Source organism: Triturus cristatus, chromosome 6, assembly GCF_964204655.1.
Source record: "Triturus cristatus chromosome 6, aTriCri1.1, whole genome shotgun sequence".
Classification (NCBI taxonomy): Eukaryota; Metazoa; Chordata; class Amphibia; order Caudata; family Salamandridae; genus Triturus; species Triturus cristatus.
In genome coordinates, this window is record NC_140589.1 from 298,599,517 (window position 1) to 298,618,984 (window position 19,468).

Genomic DNA, 19,468 nt, shown 5'->3' on the forward strand with positions numbered 1-19,468 from the left:
TTTTCGGATGATTCGGAGAAAATTTTAAAGAAGTGGCAGGGTAAGCTAGAGATATCTCCTGATGGATTTAACTATGCCTATCTTCGTTCTCAAACTATACTCATCTCTACCAAACTTCAGGCACAGTTCTACAAAACTTTTTTTTTTTTTTATACTACACCCCAGAGAAAATAGCTAAATGGGGGAGTGGCAAGGGAACATGTTGTCCTAGATGTATGATGTCTAATGCCGACTCTATTCATATTTTCGCTACTTGCATTGGATTAACAATATTAAAACTAGATATAGAGAACTTCTTGACTATTGTATTACATAGGGAGATAACGCTAACTAGTGGAATAATTCTATTAGGGGTAGACGACCCTGATAGCCTTAGATTCTGTAGCAAGTTTATTTTTATCGCACTGGCGGTTTTAAGATTGTGTATAGCTTCTGCATGGCTTGATCCTATAGCACCATCCTTCCAACAGTGGTTAACCAGGCTATTAGCTATGTCTAATTTGGAGGTTGGCATCTATAAGCGGAAGGGCAAGCTACGCCGCAAAAGGGGCTTGAGGATTTGGACTCCTCTTCTGCAATGGAGCCTAGCTCAAAGCTAACCGCTAAAAAATCTGTTTTTTTTGTTGTTGTTTTTTTCTTTAAAAATTACCCAAATGTATGATAAACAAGAATGCTATTGCCGATTACTTTGTTTATTCTAAGGAGTATAAAGAATTTGTTTGTATTTCTGTCTGACTCCGGAGGGTGGGGGGTGGGGTGATAATTGCTGGAAAAAATGTGAATAAAGATATTTAAAATACAAAAAAGAAAATTCAAGTATATGCCAATATCCTAGAATGTGTCTATGTGCCCCATTTTCTTCATCTCTGCATTGTCACTACTAACATTGATGTTATAGTCATTTTTTCCCGCCCGATGAGGCCTCAGCCCCTTTCTGCTTCAATTGCTTTTTGTTGTGGCTTGAAGAGGGCAATAAATTGGTCTGATTGTGATTCTGCACCATTCGTCTCTTTCCATTTCCCTATGTCTTGTTGCTCTGTCAGCTTGTAAAAGGCCTCGAAGGAATGGTCCTTTTGTTGTTTCTCACAGCTCCCCTTGGATCCTGGGAACCATGGTTTTTTCTGCCCTCTCTCATTCTGTTGTAAGACTTTGCCTGTGTGTCATTTTACCCACCCCTGACCTTTACGTGCCTGCATGGTTACAAAGCAAAGTCTAGAGGCTTTTTTGGGAGTTCAGGAGCAAAAATCAATCATTGTAAACATACTAGCTGTAACCCAGCCTCTCAAAGGAGATCAGTAACTACAGATATGTTTTGTCCTATTTGTGGCAGTGCGGGCCTGCTTTGAGGGTAGTGAAATTCAAGGGGCGGCTAACACCAAACAGTCTTGGTACTGAGGCTGGTGAACATTTGGAACATAAGCAAGACATTATCATGTGCAGTGCAAAAGGAAACATTGCCTGTGAGTATCCTGTCAAACTACCCAACCCCAGATATTCCAATTAGGTTGCTACTTCTAATTTATTATGCTCTGGATGCATTGGTTCCTTGTCCATGGGTTTGTGGTGGGAGGGCTTGGCCAATTTGCATTGTCATCTTGTTTGTACATCGTCATGTGCATTGACACAGAGAGAGAGAGAGACACCCCTTAGTGACAAGTGTTATTTATTGCAGTGACAGCTGATTGTCTGGTATATCTGGGCAGTGTGAGTGTGTATGGAGATGGACGAGGGCCCTCTTTTGGAAGCGTAGCTGTGGTCTCGTTTTATGCGGTCAGTTAACAGATAACGCTCCACCCTAGCTGACATCCAGGCCAGTGTAGTCTGAGCAGTGCCTTTGTAGTGTACGCACTTCCCTGCTTGATCGGTCTGTGAGTCTTGCACCATTTTTAGGTCTCGCCTGACCCAGCGCATGCGCTGGTCTGGCGAGGCTTTTAGTGAGGGCTCAAAAAATGCTACCATGGCCAGCCTAGAGCTACAGTGCATGTGCGCGGGTGCGCGCTTAGGAGCAGAGTCTGGCAAACCTCGTCATGCTCATTAAGCACCCGCGATCACTTTCACTTTCGTCCGCGATCTCTTTCGTGGCGCCCCTTTGATGTTCTCGTTCAAAGAACATCAAAGAACATGTTGTGTTAATGCTTTGCTGCGCCCGTTTGACTTACAATGTGCTTTCTCTTTCCACAAACTCAATGTTTGTGTTCCTTTATTTTGAGATGCTTTTAGTATTACTGTTTTGTGACTTAAAGAACATTAAGGAAATGTTACTGTGAAACTGGACAAAGTTCACAGTGCTTATTTCTGATCGCAGCGGCTGCTTCATGTCAGTTGCACCATTCAGGGAGTCCTTTCGTTGGCGCTTTCATGAGGACATGATGAGGAAGCTGGAAACCTTTGGCACATTCTCCTTAAAAGCGCAGCATGTTGGCGACTGGTTAATCGATTAGACCTATGTAGCGCTTTAGATCTCAAAGCGCTATGGTGGGTGCAGCAGTTACAACTCATGAAATATGGGGTGCAACTCACAAGGAGGGGGCAGGTTTGAGTGCACATTGGCTGCAATCGAACTCTTAAGATGATGAGCTGTGTGTATCCATTATCAGCACTCAGTCTTCGCTAAGTGATCTTGTTTGTTTTGTTGTTGTGTTAATGCTTTTCTGCGCCCGTTTGACTTACAACGTACTTTGTCTTTCCACAAACTCAATGTTTGTGTTCCTTTATTTTGAGATGCTTTTAGTATTACTGTCACACACACAACCACAACCACACACACAACCACACGCACAATCACACGCACAATCACACACACAACCACACACACAACCACAACCACACGCACAACCACACACACAACCACACCAAGCATTTGCATAGCCAATAGGTCTCACCTTTGGGACCTTATAAGTGTTTAGCCATGCAACTGTTGATGTGGTTGCACCAAGGATATTGTGCTGCATAACTAAATACTTAGAAGGTCCTAAAAGCAAGACCTATTGGCTATGCCAATGCTTGTTTTTTTGCAGTTTTATATAACACTAACTCTACCCGAAGGTATTGGAGCGCTTTACATGAGCACCAGTTACATTACACAAGGACACATGAATTTTTGGTAGACCCGGGGAGATTAAGTGATTTGCCAAGAATCACAGGAAGTTGAGCTCCAAAGTCGTCAGCTCAGGCAGTAAAGCCACATCTTCTCGCCCTAGCTTGGTGGAAACCTACAATTCTCATGTCTCGGAGCAAGTTCTAAACTGAGAGCGGAATTTCTAGGACCAAATGGGTTATATGGAATTGGAAATTAGGTCGTTGGGTTGCCCTCTGAATTTGAAGCTTTCTTCAGAAATCCGAGGATTTTGTGTTCTCACCAAACCGTAAATCCGACTCTTGTCATCTTTGACTCTGATGAGCATGCATCTAATTATTTGACCTGGAGAAAAGCAGAGGAAGTGAAAATTAGAAAAACAGAGGCAGAAAGCAGGTATCAAACTGCAGGTGTGACATAAAGGGAAATAAAGTCTATGGTGGTTGGGGAATGAAGCATGAGGTGGAATCTAAAATGTACAGCCTTGGTATTAGGAATGCCCTAGCATTCAGCAGCAGCGGGGGGCTCCACCTAAAACTGTGGGCCCATGTACTTATTTCTTTATATTTATCTTCAATGTTAGCTCTGTGGTACAACACGTTTCCCTTTCCTCCTTTAGAATGGAGAAAAATCAAAAAGGTCGCTCTCGAGTCAATTCTTACTCTCTCAAATTTAATTATTTAAAAAAGGTTTTGGGCCACATGTATGAAACACTTTTGCATTCGCAATGGTGCAAATTGCAAAATTCTGCCATTTGCAAATGCAAAATAGCCTTTCATGATGTATGAAAGGTTTTACAGTCGCAAATTTAGGTAATCACAGTTTTTTGAGATAACCTAAAATTGCAAATACAAATTGGGAATCACAATTTGCGATTCTGTATGCACATGTACGAAGCATTTTCCGAATGGAAAATGTGCATTTAGGAAAAAGCAGTTACCCTCGACTTCAAGTCGATGGTAACCATGTGCGAACTTTAAAATATCCACAAAACTTCCTTTTTCAAAGTGCCACGAAGCAGGGCATGTGTGCGCTTTACATGTACACCTAATTTTTTGGGGGGGTTGGTTCAGGGGGGCCTTAGGGAGGATGTGCGCAGCGATTCATGTTGATGCGCTTTAAAAAGATTTTTTTAGCTCATGTCCTGTTGTTATTTCTCAGAACCATTGTGGAGCCCAGGCCACTGGACGAAGCTGAATTCCTGTATGAAGAACAGCCTGAGCTGCTGCGATACAGGAGTCCCGCACTGTCAGTAGAACTGGTGTCCAGCTGGTACTGGAGCAGAGCGGAGGAGATTGAACATTACTCTAGGCAGGTAAGAAAGACTGCTACCATCACATGAACATGATAAATGTATGTCAAAAATAATGCTGACAGTGACTCCTGTAAGCATTTGAGACATTTGTTTTAGAGTAAATAATGTATATTTGAATACTGCATTTTGAAGTTAACTGTCGATCACCATTGGCAATTCTGCGTACAACTCCTTATATAAGCAGCAGTTTTATTTATGTATTGAGTTTTGTATAGCGCGAACTTGACCCGGAGGTGTCCAAGCGCTTCGCAGCATTTGCACATCTGCAACTACATGAAAAACACGCCTGGTGGTTTGACTCTTTGCAATGATAGATATCTTCAGCTTTAACACATCTATTTAAAAATGTGCTAATGCTGTTGATATCATTGCAAAGAGGAACCATCAGGTGTGTTTTGAAATTGCTGCTTAGAAAAGGAGTTTTTGCTGGCTTTGCATTATGTTTTTTTAATAACTTTTTCTTTATTGGAACATAGTATGCAGAGTTCTGTATAATACATAACTGGGAATTCTAAATGTTCAGTGCCCTGCTCCAGTAAGCCACAGATTAAAAGCAGCCAAAGAAACATATTTGGTCCAAAATTCTATACATATATATATATATATATTTTCTTCACTGAAAAAAACAAAGGTTAGAGTTATAGTTAGGTGAATATGTCAGTGACATTAACATTTTGAACTCAAAAACCCTCCACAGAAATTCAGCAGCTATAGTTAGCAGGGCTAACTATAACTTGTGCCCCCACCATGCACTGCTTATGACCTCACATATTTCATCACTCGTGACAAGTTCTATGAATCACTAATGCCATCTCAAATGACATTATTGATTACATCATCCAATGAGTGTGTTAATTTGTTTTATAATTTAAATAGTGGCGGGTAGCTGCCATATTACTTTTCTACCTAACTTTATACAGCCTGTGTCCAGCTAACAGGTGTAAGTCTTTACAAAACGCATGTGCTTGTAAGTGTATCATAGGTGTGTAGAGGTATTGGACACTTTCTAAATCTTTGTATTGAAGAGGAACTCTCTGTGCGGATAACAGTTGACGACTTGTGTCCAGTATGTTGCACACAAGGTTTTTGGTTCTGCGGAATAAGTTTTCAACAGGGCAAAGATTCTACGTGGTACATACTAAGTACTGTAAGCAGACTTGAGTTATTCGACAGAATCGTCTCAGCATGACATTTTCTACATAACATAGAAGACTGTGTGCAGGTACTAGCCTATGTACATGTGCTTCTTTTGTTTGAGAAGTTGGACTATCTGTAAAGTTATCACCACAGTATGAAGGCTGCACGTAGTATGATCTTTAGCACTTCCAAACCTTCGTTATTTTAAGGGAATAGTGTCTTTTTTCAGAAGTGTTGCATAGTGTGCACTGTTTTTAGTAAATACTTTTCACACTCCGTGTTGTATTTCTCATGAGAGTTTCACTGTCTGCAAACAGTACGGTACAGAATAAACTTTCTCCATAGAGTAAACACTGTTTACAGTACCCACTTTTCTACTAACATCAATTTAATTTCTCAATTTAGGTTTGGTGACTGTAGAGGGTTTGATACAGACAAAAGCTGTCCATAATTTGACATTCATTTTAGAACAGACGTTGAGAATCTTCACCAACTTGGCTTTCTCTGAACAGTTATATACTGATGAAAAATAGTGTGCAATGTGGGTTTCCCATATACCTGTGGTTATTTGTTAATGTGAACTAGGCGACCCACGAAGTGTATGGTATAGGGTCAATGTTGCACATAGCGCATGTTTCCTACATCTAAGAGAGTTGCAACTGTGTTAGCATTACTGATGCTTCAAATTATTCTGAACTATTTTGTACTTACTTTCAGGCCTCTAATGCCATACTAGTTTTTAGAGCAATATGGGCAAAAGAAGCATGGATGATGCCAACAGTGATGTCATAGGTGATGTCATAAATGGTGTCATAGATCATGTCATGAGTGACGTAATAGATGAGCTCAAACGTAGTGAATGACGGGGCCACAAGTTATAGTTAGCTTTGCTAACTATAACTGGTGAATTTGTGTTTTTCTTTTAGTTTAAAACATTAATGTTATGACTGACATATTCACCTATTTATAACGTTACATTAACCTTTGGTTTTTCAGTGAATTTCTAAGGTTTTTAGTTTTTATTTTTTTTAAACAAAAACAGATCTTTTTAGGGCACCTAACTCTAATGATACATTAGCCTTTGTTTTTTTCAGTGAATTTATAGCTTTTTAAAAATGTAAAGTAATATTTTTTTACCATACATAAAGTCAAAGCTCTGCCACAGATGTCCTTTGGTAGTGCACGGTGGGGGTTTTCAACATGGCCTGTGGCCAGCCCACCCAGAGACAACTAACCCCCTGCAGACACCCAACCCCACGCCGCTGCAGGCACCCAACCCCACGCTGCACATATCGTGGGGTTGGCTGCAGGGCCTGGCCTACAGCCAGGCACTGCATCCAACTTCCCGCAAGCAGCCATCCAGAGGCAAACAGCCCCACACCACGCACAGCCTTTGGTTGTACGTGGCATGGGTTTAGTATTCCAACCAGGTCCTGCTTCCAACTCCCTGCAGGCAGCTAACCCCATGTTGCGCACAGCCTTTGGCCGTGCCCATCCGAGGTTTGGTACAGGACTTGTGCTGCCGCCAGGACCTGTGGCCAAAACCCCACCAGGCTCCCAACCACACACTGCATAAAACCTTTGTCGTGAGCTGCGTTGGTTTATCCTTTGGGCACCAGGAGCTCCATCCCTTGGGGCCAAAACATATGTATTAAGGGGAGGAGCGTGTGCAGTCCCCTCCTCAACCCTTAATTGACCCCAGGGACCCCATCCCTTGGGGCCAGTTCCAATAAAAGGGAGAGGGGGCTATGTGGCCCCCCTGCCTAAGCCTTAAAAGGCCCGGGACCCTATACCCCTGGGCCAAATACAATTAAACAGGGAAGGAGGGCATGCATCTCCCCCCTCCCTTAGCTTTAATAGGTTCAGGCACCACATACCCCAGGGCCAAATAAAATTAAAAAGGGGAGTAGGACCACATGTCCCCATCCTCCCCAAGCCTTCTTGGCACCCAGAGAACCCATCCCTGGGGCCAAAATCCAAGGGGAGGGGGCGTGCAGCTCACCAGCCGAGACCTATTAAGCCCCAGAGACACCATCCTCAGATCCCCGGGAGCCTTTTTTGTTTAAAAGGTGATGGGACTGCACTACCCCCCTCCCCTAGTCTCATCAGGGTCCGGAGACCCCAACCTCGGGGCCAAAGCCATTTTTAAAAGGGGAGGGGGCATGTGGCCCCCCTCCCTGAGCCTTCATTGGCCCCTGGGACCAAATTTAATAAAAACGGGCGGGGTGCGCACCCCTCTCCTTAAGCCTCATTAGGCCTGAGGGCCCCATCCCCGGACCCAAATAAGTAATAATTAGAGGGGGCATGGGGCCCCCATCGCCAAAGCTTTATGTGCAAGGGGGACCACCCGACCCCACCTCCCAGAACCTATTTTGGCTCCGGGATCCCCATCCGCCAGGGCTGTCCTTTTATAAAAGTGGAAACAGGCCACATGGTCCCCCTCCCCAAGCCTATTTTGGCCCCCGGGGCCACATATCCCAGGACCTCCATTTTAAATATGTGGCTGCATCGGTGCCCACCCAGGGCACCCACCATGCACACACTTGGGGCTGCGGAGGGAGCTCCAAAGCACCCGCGGCCCCAGCTGTCTCCCTGCTTGCAGCTGGAGCGGGCATTGTTCTTGCCAGGCGGCAGCAGCAGCTATTCATGCTGCTTCCGTCGTGGTTGGAGCAATCTGTTGTTCTTTTTCCCTGCTCTCATCAGTGTGGGCAGGGAAACAGAACACAGGTCTTCCCCCAGCCGACAGTAGCATTTTTAAACCTTCCACCCGCAGGGAGCAGACTTTGTGTTTGCTCTCGTTTGGCAGAAGATCTGAAAATGCTCCAGACAGATGGGAGCTAACACACGTTTCCCTGCCTGGTTCTGGCAGGGAAACCACTGTGTCCCACAGGTGGGCTCCTCGGGACACAGCAAGTCCCAAAGGCCTTTTTAAGGCTCGCAGAAGAGGGCCACGCACCCTGTCCCCTTTTTAAATACATTGGGCCCTGGGAGATGGTTTCCCCAGGGCCAAACACGGCTCAGGAAGGGGGGGACGTGGCCGGTAGATTCCCTGGAAGGTCACAAGCACCTCACTGTTCATCTATTGAGTCACACTAACATCCTCAAAATATGCTGTTAATCAACAGTTCATATCATGTGAGGGAGCTAGGAGTACCTCTGCAAATTATTTTATTACTTTCATGTTTTGGAATTTGAGGGCTCAGTCCGGCGGATTTGATGGTCTCAGACACTCGGTTTCTACCAGTCACCTATTCCTCCCTGTCCCTTTGGCCAGGTTGCCTCCTCCTCATTTATGTGCTACCACTAGCTTCTGTCCTCCCATTTCAGTTTTTCAAACATCAGTTCTTTTGGGCATTGTCTTCTCTTTTTTTCTCCTGCTGACAATCTTGGCAATCCCATCGGATTTACAATTGAGGAGATAATCTTGTTTTTCTTGCACCTGTTCCGCACACATTTGATGGTCTAAACAAGTCACTGATCTTTCCACCACATCTTTGCTGTCTTTTGTTAACTTGGCATCTTACTCTGTTGTGTTTCCTTCCTGTAATTGCTTCAAATGCCTCAACTAAGTGATCAGTCAGGAGTTCCCAGACTCGATCCAATGCAGCAGCTGTCAGAGGGTGACACCATCCTCTGAAATGATGGTTTCCCTTTTGTTCCTCCTCTCTGCACTCCTCTGATGTTGCTCTCAATCCTCTAAACTCCCAAGTCTTTTTTTCCTCTGTTGTGCAGCTGTACGCTTCCCCTAATCTTCTGCTCATCCTCCTGTCAGCCCTGCTGCTCTTCTTTGCCTTAAGAATTCCCTTGGCTTGGTCAAGGGTCACAGCATTCTGCAGGTCTCCTGGATTCTTAAAAGCTGGTTCAGTGCTTCTGCTCAGCTGCCTCTGCCACTTCCAATACTAATACTTAGCATTTATACAGCACTTGTTATTGGTCATGGCAGGCTTCCATCCAGCATATTCCAGTCCCCTCTGGGAGAAAAGCTCCCAGTGCTCTGAGAGGGACGAAATATTTTGCTTTGCTTGTCTGTTTGGGACCACAAGGCCATGCTTCATGCACCTTGATGATCCACAAGTTACAAAATCTTTAATGCCATGACAAATGGTCGTTCGGACCATTGCACAACCTCCAAGCACATCCCCTCAAGACCAGAGGGACTGCTTGCCAGATGCACAACAATGCTACAGGTACAGAAAGAGCTCTGTGGTCTTTGTACCTATTCAACCACATATTTGACAGCTGGAAAGCTGCAAGCTTGAGTTGGAGGGGCAACATACTTTAACTGTTTATTGGCTCACTTGAGACCTATGCAGTTGATGCATTAATTCACTGAGCCGGTTCATCCTATGTATTTTCTAGGAGACCTCTCGCGTGGAGCCTATTCATATTATAGGGAATCTGCAATCCATATCTTTTAGTTTATCTACAAAATTTAGACCTAATTAGCGTGTAATTAGCGTGTAATTAACACTTTTCTTCAAATTAATGAAAATAGTGTTTCTATTCAAGATAGCTTAAATGATGTAAATTAATGTTTTTTTTCCTTGGTAGTTAAAACAATGTCGTCAGATTTGCAAATCTGTATAGCATTGTATCAATAGTTGTTCCCCTTGAAATTAGTTTTACAATTCTTATTCTATTTTTAATTTAAAGGTGGATGTTGCCTTGTCTCTTGTTCGTCTTGCAAAAGAAAGATCCATTCCTGGATTACAAGTTCTCAGTGATGACCTGGTTACTCTGGAGACACTGGTTTATGAAGCTGGCGTTGATATTGTTCTGACTTTGAAAGATCTGCAACAGTTAAAGGACATTGATAAACTGAGACTATTAATGAAAAATGTAAGTTGCTTCTATGTTTGCAATTTAGTCATAAAAGCGCATTTCTTTAAGCCAATGTGTATGTTATTAATGTTAATAAAATTGTAGGTGAACTATGAAGATGTGAGACCAATTTGTAAATTCAGGTGTATTTTGCTCACCTTCAATGACTTTCTTAGGTCATGATATTGAAGCTAAATACTTTTTCTTCCTGCCTCAAGATATCTGTTAATGATGAAAGTACTGTGCATGCGCAAACAATTCTGGGGTTCCTTTCTTTAAACCTGTGATTAAAAATCACACACCTTTTAGCCTGGTATGCCAGAGCTCAGACAATCAAACATACTATATGGTGTTATGCGGATTGCTATTACATATCCTATAGCTCTCTATTGGTGTTAATCTCTCATGTATGCAGCTGTCATAACTTTGTATACTGGCTACTAAGAATCTTTCCACTCAGAATGGGGTGGTCACAGACCGGTCCCTTGAGTGCACCCTTTCTCAGAAGAGAATAAAAAGCCCACCATTGCCCATTACAGCTCAGTCTACTACAAAATATATCATCACATACCACCACCTCACAGAACAACATTCAAAAAAATCTAATGTCACATCTGTCAATACTAAACTGGATTACATTGCACCACCAACCATAATCATACTATTAAAGCTTTTCTGATGGCACGTATCTAATAGATATCATTAATTCATAATGCAATTGTCAGATTGTATAGCCTGCTGTTGAGAGAGCTATGTGTTATTCAAGGACAGCAGGATGTATCCTCTAAAGCATGATTAGGTGTGCTACAAGGTCAAAGTAACTAATGGCCTGGCCAATAAGGTCCATGGGGTCAAGGGAAAAATGACATCGGGCATATCAGTACTGACAGAGCCATTTAGGACCAGTTGGGAAATAGGACTTGATCAGGTGGGAACACTAGAGGGAATTTCCAATGTCAGACTTGAGGAAACAAACACACATACACACTCATCAAATAACTCAAAGACAGACATGAACTTCATTTAGCCGACAACAAAGCTGTGCAACAACACACATCCTTGTCTCCAATTATTCCAATGAGTTGGAGAAGTGTCACAAGTTCTTCTGTGAAGATGTGCATGGTGGTAAGAAACGACCAAAAGCGAAAAGTGGGGGGCTAAGGAACACATGGAGAATGCGCGTAAAAACATGTGCCCACCAAAGTAGCCACATTGAAACTAGGGATACAATATGGTTAACAGAGAATGAGATCACCACAAGGGCAACCTACATTTTGGTGCAATGCACAATCAAGTTCAAGCTCCACTTCATACACCCCATACAACACCAGATGACATGCTATACAACAATTTAGAACTACTGGGTTGGAGATAAAGGAGTATAGATAAAACAGTCCAAATCCTATAAGAGGGAGTGAATTAAAGAGGGACATTTGTGCTTTGCGCCTCTTGAAACAGACCCACTTCAGTACGACATATCTAGGGATGGTCTGTGAAAGCACATTCCAGATCTGATGTGATAGAGGGGAGGAGTGAGCCGTGGCTTGTTCTGCAACGAGACAAAGGATAAGGTCGGACAATATGTTAACATCACTGTGCACAATATAGAAATCTAAAACGAGATACATGATTATACACATAGGTAATTTAGTGATATTTAAAATAAGATAAGTCAGAACTTTACTACTTTACATCTAGTCAGATAATATGGAATGATCTACTAGTCTATAGCGGACTCTTTGCTGCATTTGTCTGCGTTTACAGAGTTGGACTGCCTAGAATCTGTGCATTGCCATTCTGGTGTATGACATATTGACTTAGGTGTGATATTGGGTGTCCGGGCTCCCTCCTCTTACTTATTGAGAAAGTAAAGACATGAGACTTTATTTAATTTGACCTCATTGTACATCTACAGGTAATTAATTATATGATTTCTTTCACTTATTTATATTTCTTTTCCTTACTAATCTTGTATACTTTTCGATCCCAACTTAATTTATTGCACCTTTTCATTAGTTATGTACCATGCTATTCAATCAATCAATCAATCAGGGTTTTGTAGAGCTCACTACTCACCGGTGAGGATCTCAATGCGCTTGCGTAATTGAGTAATATACTACTGGTACACCATGAAAAATAAATAAATAATTGACAGGGTAGCAGGGTTCAGAACCTGAGAGACCCAGCTAGGTATTGCATGCAGTCTACTCTGTCTCCTTTTTCTCTTTAGTTAGGTAAAATAAGGTCCTAGTGGCAGCTCCCCCCACTGCTGCTCTCCCGTATTGCCTCTGTCCTGTACCCTGAATCTGTAAGCTTTACTTTGTCTATTCTGGCCTCTCGCTGTCCTTTTGTTCTGCATCTGTATCTTTAGTATCTTTATTACCTTTTCTGCTTCCTGGTTTACACCTGTATATTTATTATCTTTTTGTCTTTATTCCCTCTTCTGCCCTCTCATTATGACTCTTGGTCTGTATCTTTATTGTCTCTATTTTCTTTTCTGCCCTCTCATTGTGACTCTGAATCAGTATTTGTATTGTCTTTATTGGCCGTGCTTTAATTTTTGCCTGGCTTCTCATGTCTCTCTGTCCGTTGCTTCCTGCTATTTGTTTGCCGCCACTCCTCACCGTAAGCCCTGCCCACTGCCTCCCAGCACCCCTCCTAGGACCTAACCGTTGTGCCTCTCGGTCTGCATCTGTATCTTTATTGTCGCTATTGCCATTTTTGCCCTCTCGTTGTGCCTCCGAATCATTATTTTTATTGTCTTTATTGGCCTCTCGCTGTCCCTCTTATTCTGCCATCTGTGTTTTATTTTCTGTTTGCCCTCTTGTGTCTCTTTGCCCATTGTTTTCCACAGTTTTTTGCTGCTGCTCTCTGCCGCAAGCCCCGTCCACTGCCTCCCAGAGCCTCTCACCCCTCCCAGGAGCTACTTAATGAAGGGTGCATTGCTGGCACACCAAAGGCAAGCCCATCTGCACTTGTCTGTACCTGGCCTGCGCTTAGTGCCAGGACCCCTAGTTCTTCTACCCCTTGCAGCTACACTGCCTCATACCTCCAAGCTCTGGATCTTGGAAGCATCGACATTAACAACTGCTGCCGCACATCTCATTGCATTACCAGAGGACTGTTACCCTGCTAGTACTGCCGCTTCACCTGCAAAACGGAAGTAATCAACGGAGAAAAGGAAAACACGACTGCGTCCACCACGCCGACTGAAACTGCCACGGCACAACTTCAGTGCAATCTACTCATCACATGATCGTTTGGCAAACATGTTATGGAGATCTGGGACACACTCTCATCCCTCACCCTGGAAGTCATCTTCCTCACAGAGACCTGACTGAACCCTGTCACACGCTCGACCCCATTTTCACATCCAGCGACAGAGTCAAGTAAAACCACATCTCACAGCTCTCCTAGACCGACCACTGCAGTATCCACTTCAGCATTTCAGAATCTACCAACACTGGCAGCATACCCCCTAGCGCCGCACACAGAAACTGGAAAAAGATATCAGAAGGCTATTGGAAAAACACTCTCAACTCCCACCTGCCAGACACAACATCCAACCCAGAACAAACTGCGAAGAACTTCTCCTAGTGGATTGCAGAATATGCAGATACAATTTTCCCCGCCATGCCAGCCAAATCCAAAAGGACCTGCTAAAAGAGACAAATGATTCCCTGTGGAGCTGAAATCCATCAAATGCAACTGCCGGCAACTAAAAAGGAAGTGGCGCATCAGCAAAGAGAAAGGAGATCAAACCACCTTCCTGTTAGCACTAAACCAGCACCACCGCCTCCTGAAAGAAACAAAGAAGAACGCCTTAGCAGACCACATAGAAACAAGTACAAACTGCACCAAGGAGCTCTTCGCCATCTTGAAGGAGTTCTCCAACCCTGCAGCACCGGGAATGACATTACATCCTCCCAAGGACTTTGTGACACCCTGGCAAACTCCTTCCCCGATAAGATCTCCGTTATCTATGAAAACTTAAAACCCCAACCCCCTCTGCCGGAAGCATCAACCTGCTCACACCTATTACACAAACCCCAATCACTTGCTCACCCATTGGAACCCTCTCACAACTCAAACCACAATCTCCATCATGAACTCAGTGCACTCGAGAGAGCACACACGGATCCCTGTCCCCACAGTGTCTTCAACATCGGGAGCAAGAAAATTGGCAACGATCTCAAGAAAGTGATGAATGCTGAAGTGAGGCCCATCCTGAAGAAACCACCCGCTGACCCAGCAGAACCGAAGAACTATCGGCCCATCTCACTGCTCCCTTTTCCTTCAAAGGTTTTCGAGAAGGCAATCAACCAGCAACTCACTAAACACCTGGAACACAACCTCTTGGGCCCCTCTCAATCTGGATTCTGAGCCAACCACAGCACCGATATTGCCCTGAGCGCAGCCACCAACATTAGGACCGTCCTGGTCCACGGCGAAATAGCAGCCCTCGTCCGCCTGGACTCTGCAGCCAACTTGGACACCGTCTCCCATCACATCTTGATCAACAGACTAAATCACTTCGGAATTACAGGGAGGAGCCCTGAAATGGATCACCTCACACCTCACCAGAAGAACCCAGAGTATCAGTCTACCACCGTTCACCTCGGAACCCAAGAAGATCATCTGCAGCATCCCCCAAGGATCGTCACACAGCTCCACCCTCTTCAACATGTACATGACCCCCCACCCCCCGCCGGCCAACACCGTCAGATCACACGGACTCAACATCATCTCCTACGCCGATGTCAGAAAACCCCTCCACCAGAGCCAACTTCCATAGATGTATGATAAATGTTGCCGACTGGATGAAGGACAACTGTCTTAAGCTCACCACTGAAATGATGTAAGTCCTCATCTTTGGGTACAACACCTTGGCATGGAACGTCGCATGGTGGCCTGCTAAACTCTGCCCATCCCCCGCCTCGACAGACCACGCCTGCAACCTCTGCATCATCTTGGACAGCAAGCTATCTATGAAGTAACAGGTAAACACAGTCTCATCCGCCTGCTTCCACACCCTGCGCTTGCTCCGCAAGATTGTCAGGTGGCTCCCAGTCAGCACCAGAAGGACTGTCATGCAGGCCATCGTCACCTGCAGGCTGGACTACGGGAACACACTATATGTAGGAATCGCTGCACGCCTCCTGAAGAGACTACAGACAATACAAAACTCAGCAACAAGACTCATCCTCGATCTCCCCAGACAGATCAACATCATACCATCACACCCCACCTCAGGAAGCTACACTGGCTACCAATCCAGAAGAGAGGCCAGTTCAAGTTGTTGACCCACACTTACAAGTCCCCCACCCCACCCACCCCTCATTTGAGTCTCTTAAATCTAGGGCACAAGATCATTAAAGTATTTTTAGACCTTAGATCTCGTTTAGGTATATATACAAAGCTTGTCACTCCTGGGATAGGAGAACTCTTGTTGTGGTCTTCACTGTGCATGACACAACAGTGGCTGTGTCACCTAGATTGCCTGAGGAGCTCTGTTATGGTCTTTACTGTGGCATTGTGACTCTAGAACCTACTGCTACTGAAGATTAGTAGGGAAGTTGAATAACAACCAGATGCCACAACTGGGCCAATTTATCACATGCTAATGGTTTTGAAAGACCTCCTGCAGAGGAACGTCTTGAACTACCTAATGGGATTGAATACTAAGTGAGTAGAGAACTCCTTTACAAATATACCTCTGGATACCTGCCCAAAATGAGAAGATGTGATTTGACCTCAGCCCCTTAAATCTATTCAACTAACAAAGAGGCCACAGCAGAGTGGATGCAAGTAGTTAGAAATGACTGACCTGGATGGAGATCCTTCAAACTAGTAGGAAGTGACAGTCAGAAGGAAGAATGTGCATGTTTTGTTCAAGGAAGCAGAGCTGTAATGTTGCTGGCCTCGTACCAAATACAGAGAAGAACCAAGCAATATAAATTGGTATGCAGGATGTAAACGAGGATCAAGAGCATTACCCTCTGGTACTTTTCGGTTGCGTAACCTTTGACACCCAATCTAGAGGGCATAAAAGCTTAAAGCAGGGAGGCAGATTGAGAATGCTGGTTCTCTCTTCCATTCGTGGAGGTGGATCAGACCACTTATATGGGATGTAGAGGGCAAAAGAAGTACCAAAGTCATGGTGAGACTGGGAAATGTTTGATATTAATTTCTGAACAAAGAAGAGGACCCTCCTTCCCCATGGAGAAGTAGGGTACCATAAGAGGGTTAGTGAGCATGGCAGGAGTGGTGTGCACTCTTAATATCGAGCCCACAATATCGCTGAAAGAGAATATTGAGGACAAAATATAGAAAACAATATTGGCAACTAAGTAGGTCTAAATGTTCTATACCTAACTCCACATATATGATGCATAAATTAAGAAAAATATGAGCTTCTTCATTATGATTTCTCTGTATGTAAATTAGAAGAAAGACTAAGTATGTGCTGCTGTGGGGATTGTTCTCACTGTTTGTCTGTTTGTCATTTCTGTTGTCACTGTTCACCAAGATTTTTGGAATTGTCTGCGGAAGGCGCGTGTTGCCAGTACGTGCCATGTTTCGATAAATTCCACTTGCTATTTGCTCCATGAAATGCGAGCCTGTTTCTACTTGGAAATACTGGTGGCTTACTCCACATATATGTACCCATATGGTACATATATATTCAAGGTACATAGATGTGGAATTTGGAATTGTAAATCTATACTACGTTATATGCTCTTGCCTTTCAACATTTTGCCCATCAGTATTCCGTCCTCGATATTCTTCTATCAAGATTTTGTTGTCGTTGATATTCAGTAGTGCAGTTGGGTGCAGGCACAGCAGGAACAGAGAGAAGATCAGAGATCTCATGGAAACATATGGACTAAACAATGAAGAGGGAGTATGATGGAGGTGGAGATGCCGAGTGGGGATGTCAGTGTTTACCTTCAAACATAAAGAGGCACCTAGATGTATGGGGGGATAATAGATCAAAAGAATCTGAGTTATAAAGTGGCTACAAAGCATCCCCTTTGGGTGGATACGTGTTGGCCTTGGACGTATGAATAACGCGTTAACTTTAATCAAGTAGAACTAGGCACTAGCATTTTAATCAGAGCGTTGAGGAGGCATCCTGCTAGAGGAAATAACTACTTGTGCTGTCTTTCTGTTGGTACTTTCTCCAATGTCCACTGCTCTCCCTATGTTCCTTCTTTCTACTTTCAGTCAACACCTCGATTCTCCCATAACTCCCTCGTTTTATTGTAATCACAATTTTCTCGGTCCATTCTGGCTTTCCAGAGTTGGGGTATTTCCACTCACTCCCACATCCTCTTTAGTCTCCTAGAAAGCTGTGTCATCTAAGTTTCCCCGTTGTGCCCCCAGTACTTGTGCTTGGTTAAATGTACCTCCACCATATCTAGTGTTTATCTTTGTTCTACCCCCAATTACTGTGGATAATTGAATTAAACCTACTTTCCCATACATAGTATGTTTATTTTTCTCTCTTTACTCTAACAATCTATTACATTTTTTAATCGCAGCCCAATCTGAATAATTCTTTCTGCACTGTCTTAGACGATATAGTATATATATACTATGTCGCAGGTTTCTCCAGCACTGAAACAATCATAAGTTCGTATGCTTGAATTCCCATAGTTGAGCTGGAAGTCCCCACAGTGATCTTAAATAGTGTAATGTGAAATCAGCTTGCATGAATGTAAACATTTTCACTTTAGTAGTCCATTAACCACCTCACTGAAAAATGATTTGAACTTTGACCAGTAGGGTGAGAGCAAAGAGAACAACACTCTTTCAGAGACCACCAATGCTCAGATTACTACCCTACATTGTATGTGAAGGAAGTCCCCTGGAGCGCTACTTCGTTTTTTTGGATATGTCTTTTTATTCAACTTTGTCATCAAGAACTCACTGCTTATCCTACCCTGAAGGCAACTTCTTATCTAAGGTGGTTATCTCAGGAGTGTGAACAAGCCATATCTGAATCATTTAAAACAAAAAAAAAAGTCTCTTCAGGCCTTAAGGCTTATGTGGGAAACAAGTTCCATGCTTAGCACCTCTTAACGACTGTATATGCTGCTTGTATCCATTATACAGAGCCAAAGCCTGTAAGATATGCAGAGCATTTTTCACAAAAACCCTACGCTTTACTGCTGTTTTTTGCTGCAAAGACCCAAAGCTAGAAGTCCCACTATTCAGTGGATGGATTGGACATTGTTTCGTATTTCCCTAAAAAAGCTTACCAGAGAGAGTAATCTCAGAAAATTTGCTAAAAATGCTTCAAATGCAGTGCTTTTATTCACCAAAGCGCCGTCTCAAAATATGCGGAATAAACTGGAAAGGAAAACTGCCATAGGTTGCGTTCCTTCTTCTGAGGCGGTATGTATAAATGCAGTGTTCTCATCTAAAACATCATCTGCAGACCTGTTAATGTCTAAGCCTTTGATATCTGACCCACATTTTTCAATGCCCTGAAGAAAATAGCCCCGAACAGCTCTGCATCACCCTCATCTCTGCATCACCCTCATCTCTGCATCACCCTCATCTCTGCATCACCCTCATCTCTGCGCCATCCTTATCTCTGTGCCATCCTTATCTCTGCACCATCCTCATCTCTGCGCCATCCTCATCTCTGCGCCATCCTCATCTCTGCGCCATCCTCATCTCTGCATCACCCTCATCTCTAAATCACCCTCATCTCTACATCATCCTCATATCTGCATCATCCTCATCTCTGCATTATCAATGACAGCTCTGTCGGTGAGGCAACCAGCTAGATCTTCCAAGATCACTTTTATTTCAGAGGCATTCCATCAAAACTGCTGCCTAAACACCCTCATGAAGTTAAGTGCTGCAGCAGCTGATAACCAAAATGCTAGATACATAGCAAGCTGAGAACAAAGGTCCTTTTGACCCTGCCTAAGTCCAACCCAATTAAAGGTAAAATTGAAGAACATCTGTAAAGAAGAAGGGATTATCTTTCAAGCGGATTTGGAGGAGCAACGCGGTATGGAGGAAAATTGCTTCTCCCACCAGCTTGGCAGGAGCATCTGGATGCAGTAAAAATCAGGAGAGGAAGGGAAGAGGTAAATGGAGGT

General features: G+C 43.7%; 1 protein-coding gene across 2 annotated transcripts in view; it reads left to right on the top strand.

Annotated features, from left to right (window-relative positions):
- The window catches only part of NBAS (NBAS subunit of NRZ tethering complex), a 2,067,161-nt gene that overhangs the window by 747,931 nt on the left and 1,299,762 nt on the right, over positions 1 to 19,468 (top strand). For both annotated transcript variants that reach the window (XM_085610668.1, XM_085610669.1), the window contains exons 23-24: positions 4,238 to 4,391; positions 10,182 to 10,367. In XM_085610668.1, coding sequence (XP_085466794.1) covers positions 4,238 to 4,391; positions 10,182 to 10,367 — 340 coding nt within the window. The remainder of the gene's footprint in view (positions 1 to 4,237; positions 4,392 to 10,181; positions 10,368 to 19,468) is intronic.